Source organism: Branchiostoma floridae, chromosome 10 (genome assembly GCF_000003815.2).
Source record: "Branchiostoma floridae strain S238N-H82 chromosome 10, Bfl_VNyyK, whole genome shotgun sequence".
Lineage (NCBI taxonomy): Eukaryota > Metazoa > Chordata > Leptocardii > Amphioxiformes > Branchiostomatidae > Branchiostoma > Branchiostoma floridae.
In genome coordinates, this window is record NC_049988.1 from 17,971,753 (window position 1) to 17,983,980 (window position 12,228).

Consider the following 12,228-nt stretch of genomic DNA (forward strand, 5'->3'; position numbering starts at 1 on the left):
ACCTCCGACGAAACAACAGCACCTCCAACAACATCGGGGACGACTGAAGAAAAAACCGTTGTAACTTTCACAGATGTCACCTCCGACGGAACAACAGCACCTCCAACAACACCGGGGACGACTGAAGAAAGAACCGTTGTAACTTTCACAGATGTCACCTCCGAGGGAACAACAGCACCTCCAACAACACCAGGGACGACTGAAGAAAGAACCGTTGTAACTTTCACAGATGTCACATCTGACGGGACAACAGCCCATCCAACAACACCGGGGACGACTGAAGAGAGAACCGTTGTAACTAGCACAGAAATTACTTCTGACGGGACAACAGTTACAGCACCTCCAACAACACCGGGTACGACTGAAGAAAGAACCGTTGTAACTTTCACAGATGTCACATCTGACGGGACAACAGCCCATCCAACAACATCGGGGACGACTGAAGAGAGAACCGTTGTAACTTTCACAGATGTCACCTCCGAGGGAACAACAGCACCTCCAACAACACCAGGGACGACTGAAGAAAGAACCGTTGTAACTTTCACAGATGTCACATCTGACGGGACAACAGCCCATCCAACAACACCGGGGACGACTGAAGAGAGAACCGTTGTAACTAGCACAGAAATTACTTCTGACGGGACAACAGTTACAGCACCTCCAACAACACCGGGTACGACTGAAGAAAGAACCGTTGTAACTTTCACAGATGTCACATCTGACGGGACAACAGCCCATCCAACAACATCGGGGACGACTGAAGAGAGAACCGTTGTAACTTTCACAGATGTCACCTCCGAGGGAACAACAGCACCTCCAACAACACCGGGGACGACTGAAGAAAGAACCGTTGTAACTTTCACAGATGTCACATCTGACGGGACAACAGCACCTCCAACAACACCAGGGACGACTGAAAAAACAACAGTTGTAACTTTCACAGATGTCACCTCCGACGGAACAACAGCACCTCCAACAACATCGGGGACGACTGAAGAGAGAACCGTTGTAACTTTCACAGATGTCACCTCCGACGGAACAACAGCACCTCCAACAACATCGGGGACGACTGAAGAGAGAACCGTTGTAACTTTCACAGATGTCACCTCCGAGGGAACAACAGCACCTCCAACAACACCAGGGACGACTGAAGAGAGAACCGTTGTAACTTTCACAGATGTCACCTCCGAGGGAACAACAGCACCTCCAACAACACCGGGAACGACTGAAGAAAGAACCGTTGTAACTTTCACAGATGTCACCTCCGAGGGAACAACAACACCTCCAACAACATCGGGGACGACTGAAGAGAGAACCGTTGTAACTTTCACAGATGTCACCTCCGAGGGAACAACAGCACCTCCAACAACATCGCGGACGACTGAAGAGAGAACCGTTGTAACTTTCACAGATGTCACCTCCGAGGAAACAACAGCACCTCCAACAACACCGGGGACGACTGAAGAAAGAACCGTTGTAACTTTCACAGATGTCACCTCCGAGGGAACAACAGCACCTCCAACAACATCGGGGACGACTGAAGAAAGAACCGTTGTAACTTTCACAGATGTCACCTCCGACGAAACAACAGCACCTCCAACAACACCGGGGACGACTGAAGAAAGAACCGTTGTAACTTTCACAGATGTCAGCTCCGAGGGAACAACAGCACCTCCAACAACACCGGGGACGACTGAAGAAAGAACCGTTGTAACTTTCACAGATGTCACCTCCGAGGGAACAACAACACCTCTAACAACACCGGGAACGACTGAAGAGAGAACCGTTGTAACTTTCACAGATGACATATCCGAGAGAACAACAGCGCCTCCAACAACAGCGGGGACGACTGAAGAGAGAACCGTTGTAACTTTCACAGATGTCACCTCCGAGGGAACAACAGCACCTCCAACAACACCGGGAACGACTGAAGAGAGAACCGTTGTAACTTTCACAGATGTCACCTCCGAGGGAACAACAACACCTCCAACAACACCGGGAACGACTGAAGAGAGAACCGTTGTAACTTTCACAGATGTCACCTCCGACGGAACAACAGCGCCTCCAACAACACCAGGGACGACTGAAGAAAGAACCGTTGTAACAAGCACAGAAATTACGTCCGAAGGAACAACGCCTCCAACAACACCAGAAACAACTGCCAAAGGAACTGTTATAACTAGCACAGAAATTACTTCTGAACGAACAACAACGCCCCCAAGAACACTGAAAACGACTGAAGAAAGAAACGTTGTAACGAGCACAGAGATTACTTCCAAAAGACCAACCGCCCCTCCAAAATCATTGGAGACAACTGAAGAAGTTACCATTGTATCTAGCACAGACGTTACTTCTGGAGGGACAACAACCCCTACAACAACATTAGCAACGACATCTTCGGAGACATCACAAACGACAGAGGTAAGAACCGCCGCGGTAGTTACAAGTGAAGAGACCACTACGGAAGGGACCACAAATCCTCCACTAACACAACAAACAACTAGAGATCGAACGGTAGACACTACAACACCACAGACTACTGAGGAAATTACTCTTATAACAGCTACGGGTATCAGTACCAAACAGATAACAACACCTTCAACGACACCTCAAATCACTTCGGAAAGAACAGTAGCAACGAGTGGAGACTTAATTACTGAAGATAAAACACCACCTCCAACAACGACTGAAGCAAGAACCGTTGTAACAATAACAGGGATCACTACGGAAGAAACCACAACACCCCCAGCGACGACAAAGACAACTGAAGAAAGAACAGGAACAGCAGTCACTACGGAGGTAAGCACAACACCTGCAATGACACTGAAAAGTACTGAAGAAAGAACCGCAGAGACAAGCACACGTCTCACTACAGAAGGGACCACAAAAGGGGCCGAATCTGAGGGAACCACAACCGGTGTAGCAGCACAGCAAACAACTGTTGACGAAACTGCCATATCGACTGCTTACGTCACTACTACACCTCCTGCAACGCTACAATCTACTGAGGAAAGGACGGGGATCATTACGGAGGGGATCACAACACCCTCAATGACACAGCAAACAGCTCAGGTTAGGACATCACTCATGAGTACTTCTGACAGGACCACAACGCCTCCGGAGACACCAATAACAACTGAAGAAAGAACTGTAACAAATACAGACCTCTCTACTGATGCGGCAACAGCATCGTCAGCAACACCACAAACAACTGAAGAAAGAACTGTTGTAACAATAACGGATGAGACCACACTGCCTCCAACAACACCGACAACTGAAGAAAGAACTGTTGTAACAATAACGGATGAGACCACACTGCCTCCAACAACACCGACAACTGAAGAAAGAACTGTTGTAACAATAACGGATGAGACCACACTGTCTCCAACAACACAAACAACTGAAGAAAGAACTGTTGTAACAATAACGGATGAGACCACACTGCCCCAAACACCACAGACAACTGAAGAAAGAACTGTTGTAACAATAACGGATGAGACCACACTGCCTCCAACAACACAAACAGTTGATGAAAGAACAGTGGTGGAAACTACAGAAGTCAGTTCAATAGTTAGCACGACACCTCCAGTGACACGTCAAACTACTGGGGAAAGCACCATTGTAACAGTAACAGGAATCACTACGGAGGGGACCACACCAATGGCACCGCAAACAACTGAGCCAATAACGGTTGTGACGAAGACAGGTGTCACTACTGAAGGGACTACAAAGCCCCCAGCAACAGGACAAACAACTGGGGAAAGAACAATTACAGGGATCACTACTGAGGAGGCCACAGCATCTACATCAACACCACAGACAACTGAGGAAATCACAGTAGTGACGAGTACAGATATCACAACTGATGGGACCACACCTCCAAAGGCGACACCGCAAAGTACTGTAGAACTAACAGTAGTACCTACTACTTACCTAACTTCCGCGGGGACCAAAATATCTCCAGTGACAACAGAAGCTACTGAGCAAAGAACTGTAGTGACGAGTATAGACCTTACCGCTGAGGAGACTACAACGCCACAAGCGACAACTCCAACTACTGATGAAATAACTACAATGATCGGAACAGATCGTACTACTGAGGGGACCACAACACCTTTAGCAACACCAGAAACTACGGAGGATATAACCGTTGTAACAATGACAGAAATCACCATGGAGGGGACCTCGAAGCCTACAGAAACTCCGCAAACTACTGAGGAAAGAACGATATCAGGGATCACTACGGAGGTGACCGCATCACCTTCAAAGACACCGCAGACTACTAAAGAAAGTATAGTAACAAGTACAGCAATCTCTACTGAGGGAGTGACAGCGTCTTCGACTGAAGAAAGAACTGTAGTAACGAGTACAGGCATTACTACTGAGAGGACCACAGCACCTTTAATGACACCGCAGACAACTGAGAATCAAACAGTTGTGATGAGTACAGATGTTACTGCTGAAAGAACCACTGCGCTTCCAGTGACAGCTCAAAGTACTGAGGAAAGAACCCTTGTAACAGCAACAGGGCTCACAACTGATGAGCTCACAGCACCTCCAGAAACACCGCAAACTACAGAGAGAAGTACGACAGTGACGAGTACAGCCGCAACGTCTGAAGGAACCGCAACGATTCCAGCGACAGCAGAAACTACAGAGGAAAGAACCGTTGTAACTATAACCGAAGACATCACAACACCTTCAGTGACTTCACGAACAACACCGACAACAACACCACAGACAACTGAGAAAAGAACCGTTGTAACAATGACAGGGATCACTGAAGAAGAGACAACAACACCTCCTACAGCACCACAGACAACCGAGGAAAGAACCGTTGTATCAATGACAGGAGTCACTGAAGAAGAGACAACAACACCACCACCAATAACACAACATACAACCGAGGAAAGAACCGTCGTAACAATGACAGGAGTCACTGAAGAAGATACAACAACACCGCCAACAACGCCACAGACAACCGAGGAAAGAACCGTTGTAACAATGACAGGAGTCACTGAAGAAGAGACAACAACACCGCCAACAACGCCACAGACAACCGAGAAAAGAACCGTTGTAACAATGACAGGAGTCACTGAAGAAGAGACAACAACACCTCCTACAACACCACAGACAACTGAGGAAAGAACCGTTGTATCAATGACAGGAGCCACTGAAGAAGAGACAACAATAACGCCAACAACACCACAGACAACTGAAGAAAGGACATTAGTCACCAGTACAAACCTCACTACTGAAGGGACCACAACACCACAGACAACTGAGGAAAGAACCGTTGTAACAATGACAGGAGCCACTGAAGAAGAGACAACAACACCTCCAACAACGCCACAGACAACCGAGGAAAGAACCGTTGTAACAATGACAGAAGTCACTGAAGAAGAGACAACAACACCGCCAACAACGCCACCGACAACTGAGGAAAGAACCGCTGTAACAATGACAAGAGTGACTGAAGAAGAGACAACAACACCGCCAACAACGCCACAGACAACCGAGGAAAGAACCGTTGTAACAATGAAAGGAGTCGCTGAAGAAGAGACAACACCATCGCCGACAACCGAGGAAAGAACCGTTGTAACAATGACAGGAGTCACTGAAGAAGAGACAACAACACCTCCAACAACACCACAGACAACCGAGGAAAGAACCGTTGTAACAATGACAGGAGTCACTGAAGAAGAGACAACACCGCCAACAACACCACAGACAACTGATGAAAGAACCGTTGTAACAATGACAAGAGTCACTGAAGAAGAGACAACAACACCTCCTACAACACCACCGACAACTGAGGTAAGAACCTTTGTAACAATGACAGAGATCACTGAAGAAGAGACAACACCGCCTCCAACAACACCACAGACAACTGAGGAAAGAACCGTTGTAACAGTGACAGGAGTCACTGAAGAAAAGACAATAACACCTCCAACAACGCCACAGACAACCGAGGAAAGAACCGTTGTAACAATGACAGGAGTCACTGAAGAAGAGACAACAACACCTCCAACAACGCCACAGACAACTGATGAGAGAACATTAGTCACCAGTACAAACCTCACTACTGAAGGGACCACAACATCGCAAACAACTGAGGAAAGAACAGTAACAGGACTTACTACGGAGGGGGTCACATCTCCTTCAATGGCACCACAAACAACTGAGCCAAGAACGGTTGTGACGAAGACAGGTGTCACTACTGAAGGGACCACAATACCCCTAGGAACAGGACAAACAAATGACAAAAGAACGATAACGGGGGTTACTACTGAGGAGGCCACAGCATCTTCAGCAATACCACAGACAACTGAAGAAAGAACAGTAGTGACGAGTACAGATATCACTACTAAAGGGACAAAAACATATCCCAAAACACCTGAGGAAACAACAATAACAGCAATCACTACAGGAATTACTACGGAGGGGGTCACATCTCCTTCAATGGCACCACAAACAGCTGAGCCAAGAACGGTTGTGACGAAGACAGGTGTCACTACTGAAAGGACTACAAAACCTCAAGCAACACAACAAACAACTGAGGAAATAACAATTACAGGAATTACTACTGAAAAGGCCACAGCACCTTCAGTAACGCCACAGAAAACTGATGAGAGAACATCGGTGACGAGTACAACTGAAGAGACCACAACAGCCCCCCAAACACCGCAAACAACTGAGGAAATAAAGATCACAGGAATTACTACTGAGGAGGCCACAGCACCTTCAGTAACACCACATACAACTGAGGAAAGCACAGTAGTGACGAGTACAGACCTCAGAACTGATGGAACCACAAGTATTCTAGTGCCACTGCAAAGTACTGAGGTAACTGAAGTAACAGGAGTGTCTACTACGTACGTAACTTCTGTGGGGACTGCAGCACCTCCATCGACACCAGAAACTACTGAGGAAAGAACCTTTACAACAATAACAGAATTCAATACTGAGGGGACCACAAAGACTTTAATGACGTCACAAACAACTGACGAGAAAACTGCTGGGACTAGTACAGAGGAGACCACGGAGGGGACCACAACACCTCCAGCTACACCACAAACTACGGATGACAGAACCGTTGTAACAATAACAGAAATCACTACAGACGTGACCACAACACCAAAAACTACCGAGAAAATGACCGCAGTGACCAGCACAGACTTAACTTCTGCAAGAACCACAACACCTCCAAAAACTACCGATGACAGAACCGTTGTACCAATCACAGGACTCACTACGGAAGAGACCATGACACCTTCAACAACACCACAAACAACTGACGAAAGCACTGTTGTAACAGTAACAGGAATCACAACACCTCCAACAACAGTACAGACTGCTGCGGGAAGATCCGTTGAGGCAACAACAGGGATCGTTTTTGAGGGGACAACCACATCTCAAGTGACACAGACAACAGCTACCATCTCTGCTAAAGGGACTGAAGTAACACCACTGACAACTGAAGAAATGACTATAGTAAAAAGTACAGAAGTCCTTACGGAAGGGACAGCAGTACCTCCAACAACTCCACAAATAACTGAAATAGGAACAGATGTCACACAAACAGAAGTCACTACAGATGAGACCAGAACGCCTCAAATAACGTCACAAACGTCAGAAGAAAGGAGTACTGGAGTCTCTACCGAAGGGACCTCAACAGCTCAAGCAACTTTAATGGCAGATGCTACAGTCACTACCACCGACGGGACCAGAGCATCTCCGACGACACCACAAACCACGGAGGAAGGTACAGTTGTTACTAACACAGGAGTCACTACTGAAGGGAGTATAGCACCTTCATCGACACCGCAAACCACGGTCACACTTGTATCAACGACATCAACAACTGAAAGCACTTTATCTTCTAGAGGGACAGTGGTGACAACTACTGCAACACCGCCTACTTCTACTGAGAAAACAACGGTACCAACCGCTACAGCCTTTACTGTGACACCAACAACAGCAGGCACAATTCATTTGACCCTGCCGTTTACCGAAGAAACTATAGTTTCAACTGCAACAGACACATCGCCGGTTTCCAGACGTGCTTCAACACCTGATGCCACAACAACTACAGCTACAGCTACGGGCTCTCCAGCGGCGTATACAACTCTTGTTGAAAGCACATTAGAAATCACGGACCAAACAGAGACCTCTACACCATCGGCCACAAGAGAAACATCTACCATAGAGACAACAGAACAAACAGCAGCACCAAACAATACAATCATTTTTACGAGTAGAGAAGCCACTACATCGTCTACATCCACGCTTACATCAGCGGAGACTACACAGCGAGCAACCCCGACAACAACAACAATGACGCTTGGCACGTCGCCCTCTACATCTGCAGGTGAGTTCATTTTGGTCATTATGTCCAGTTTCCAGGGCATTGCTTATGTTTGAGTTTGACAAATGTTGTATTTCTGAGATACGAAGTTGTCAGTCAAATTTGCGCAATTACATCTACTACCTAAAGCATTTAAACAAATTTCGCAACTACGCAGTCATGTTTGGAAACTACTTTCAGATGGCTGGTGCTTTTCTAGTTTTCTAATGTCGTGTACTACACAATGTCCACATTAACACAATTCTGCATGGCTGCAAACATACTGACAAAAATCCGATGCTAGTCTTGACGTCTGCTAAAAACAAAATGGCGGTCGCTGCAGTGACATCATTTCCGGCTCATAATCATTTTTTTCTAAAACTTCACACAGCCATATAACAGCAGGGCGCAGTAAACTTCAGGCAGAATGAGATAGATTAATGTAAGAATAGAATGTCTGCATCCGGAGAGCACATTGAATCGGCAAGGGCTAGTTCCCAGATTTATAAAATTGCGAAATTTACAAATTGTCTTTACTTCTTCCTTCGGCATGTTAAAATATTGCATCCGGCAATCTTGCCCAGGTGGCCAGCTGCAACGCTTTCTTCTTTTAAGTATTCTAAGCACAGAATGCAGGACATTGTGTTTTAGGTTACATGTAAAATATTCATGTGGGGCATAAAGGCTATTTCGGTGATGACAGGTCTTACGTGCAGTCGTGCCGTGCCAGACCATACTTCATTACTCCGCCTTGTCAACCTACCTTTTATCTCCTTTGTGCTAAACAATATTTCCAATTACGCCATTGTTTCTTCTGTGGTTTTGCCTGGAAGTCGTTTTAGGGAAAAGTTTTAGTATCCCACACATCTAGTGACAAGAAGTTTTGCTTATAAAATTTATATTAGCAATTCTTGCACATTGAGCTCACCACGGTTAAACAGTTAAACTAAACTAAAAAAAGTAGCAGGGGCCATAAAGGATGATCACACACAAACACTTTTTCATGTACTCTTATAATGACATAACAGTAAAAAACATAGTAGATAAACTTCAAAGCAAACATCAGCCAGTCTTATTGCCATGTTTCATTCCAGGGTACCCTCTGTTTTCAATACAAACTAACGTTCCAAAACCTCTAGTCACTTCCACTTATTATGATCACAATAGTGCGCACGAAAACGCCATTATCATTGTCTTTAGCTGTGCGTCATCATGCGCACCTGTCACATACACTAGTTACGCTTCTATTCTTTTCTGACATTCCTGTAAATTATAGCAAGACGCGGCTATTCAGTCTTGTAGACAAAAAGTGAGTTATATCGGAGTGATACGACAAGGGTACGCAATAGTACTTCTTGAACATGAAGCTATGTACTTTCGGCTTGACAACGAAACAGATAGTCTTCAGAGAGTCTAAGTGATACTAAGAAGGACCGCAGTGGTTGACAATGTTACGGATAACAGTCCTAGCATCCGTAGTCAGTGTTCTTGTAGGGACGTCGCAGGGTAAGTTGATGGTATCGACTTCGATTCAAATATTGGTTATTTGTCCTATACTACATTTTAACGTCCTTACGAGTTATATACTTGATCCTTCTTTGGTAGATTCTTGCGTATGATATCTTTTAAGATTGGTTTTTCAGGCAGTGTATATCCTCTCCATTTTTGGAAAGACATCAAGCAATGTTTTTAAATTGCGATCAAAATGATTGAGCTTCAAAAGAAGTTATGCTATCATTTTGCCGATGTATAACTTACGGTACCTGTAGAATAACGTCTTACAACAATCTTGTTTTACTGTGGATTGCAACACGCAATTATCATTTTTGTTTAAATTGTTCCTGCTTTGTGCTATTCTTATTAGAGTTATGAATAATGAAATACTTTGCCATTAATTATACCATGTACCAGTCTGTGCCATGTCCGCTGAAAACATAATTGATTCCACTTGATATATGGACACAATGCCAACACGCTCTGGTTTGGGAACGACACCAATGTCTGGGGCTATCCTTTCGTTCTTACAAATTGGTCATTTTTTGTAACTTTTGTTTTAATAAATGATAGAAACGTAAGTAATCCTCTGTAGATACTTCAGCGTAACTAGGGTCGAATAAATTTAAATAAATAAACAGAACAGTAATTGATTAAGTAATTCAGATCTATGTCTGCAATTTCAGGGCAAACGACACAGCAGCCAACGGGCTTAAGTTCGGTTCAAAGGACTGAACAAACTTTAGCCGACTCGACAGTGACGGTGGGCACGCTCTTCTCTGATACTTCAACTGAAAGCTTCACAACCAAACCAACAGACCCGCAGGTTTCTGTCGTATCGACTACTTCTGACGTGGTTGTCTCGACAGAAGAAGTGACCTCAACCACGCCGTTAACTTCAAAGATAACGGAGGCTGGCTCATCGATAGCAACGGCAACATCAGTTAGCCCTGCTACGGAAACATCTACGCTACTTTCTACAGGATCAGTGACATCTACAGTAGGGAATATTACGACTACGGCAACAAGGGCTGACCAAACAACAGAAAGGACGACAAATATAACAACGCTCTCTGTCACATCAAGCCCCACGGCGACAGAGACCTCCGCGATCACAACACCTGATGCCGCCACTTTGATCTCAACAGATGTAGTAACACAGGAATTGACTTTATCTACACAGAATGTAACGACTGCAACGAAAGCACCTGTTACAACCACCGTCTTTACTACAACATCTGTAGAAGACACAACAACAGAAGCCAGTAACGTGTCCACTGCTAATGCTACAACGCTCCCTTCCACAACGGGCAGAACGCTGTCTTCAACCAAACTCGTGCCCTCTACTACGGATGTGAGACCACTAGAATCCACAACGATGGCATCGACACCGACTGCACCAAAAACTGAGACAACAAGCTTGCCTACAACAGACAGTGCTGACCTATCAACACAGGCACCAGCCACGTTGGTTTCTACAGTGATAGCAACCACTAGCGTCTCGGAAACGACACTAAATGCATCCTTTAGTGCAACAAAACTTTCTACAACTGTGCCGACACCAGTTACAACGCAGATACAAACCACTGGAAAGACAGCACCAAAACTAAGTTTGTCGACAGAAACATCAAATGTGGTTACAACTCCACTGGTAGCATCACCTGTCACAGAAATACTTACAACGCAGCTCATGTTGGAATCGTCCACGACTGGCCCCGGAACGACTGGGGCTACAAAGAGGGCAACTCCAGCTATATCTGAAGAAACAACTTCAGCAGTACCTACATCACTGAAAACAGGCTCTACGGCACTGAAAACAAACAATGCAACGCTTACACCATTTACACAAATATCAACGACAGATGTGACAACGACTGCTTCCTCGCCAGTGTCGGGAACATCGGTGCCAGTTACAACCACCGATGCAACATTTGTGACAACGGTGCTAGACGCTACAGAAACTGTTCCGCTAAGTCCAACCATAACTACGTCTAGGTCAGCTACACCATTTACTAGAGATACAACACTTGGCACAACGCCAGTGAGGTCTTCACTAGTGACAAATATACCTACGTCAACAAAGACAAAGGGGACAGTGTCTACATCGGAAATGGCATCCAACATCACAACTACAAAGGAACCCTTCTCCCAAACATTTTCTGAAGGCACAACAGCACTACCATCTACAGAGATGGTAGGAACTAGTGTATCCACGTCGCAGGGTGTAAATGAATCCACAGTGGCAACTACAAAATCACCAGCTACGAGAACGACAGCAACACCCAGAACATCTTTGGGCTCTACACCGTCTCCATTATCCTTGGAAACAACAGAAATGGGCACATCTGTCACCACAATAGTGCCTTTGGAGACGACTCAGACAGATG

General features: G+C 45.5%; 1 protein-coding gene across 1 annotated transcript in view; it reads left to right on the forward strand.

The window, feature by feature from the left end:
* LOC118425016 (mucin-2-like) overlaps positions 1 to 11,836 on the forward strand; it is a 13,539-nt gene extending 1,703 nt beyond the window's left edge. Inside the window, exons 2-6 of the mRNA XM_035833831.1 lie at positions 74 to 4,149; positions 5,107 to 8,371; positions 10,528 to 10,667; positions 11,025 to 11,308; positions 11,704 to 11,836. Of these exons, the coding sequence (XP_035689724.1) occupies positions 74 to 4,149; positions 5,107 to 8,371; positions 10,528 to 10,667; positions 11,025 to 11,308; positions 11,704 to 11,836 (7,898 nt within the window). The remainder of the gene's footprint in view (positions 1 to 73; positions 4,150 to 5,106; positions 8,372 to 10,527; positions 10,668 to 11,024; positions 11,309 to 11,703) is intronic.
* The last annotated feature ends 392 nt before the right edge of the window (positions 11,837 to 12,228 follow it).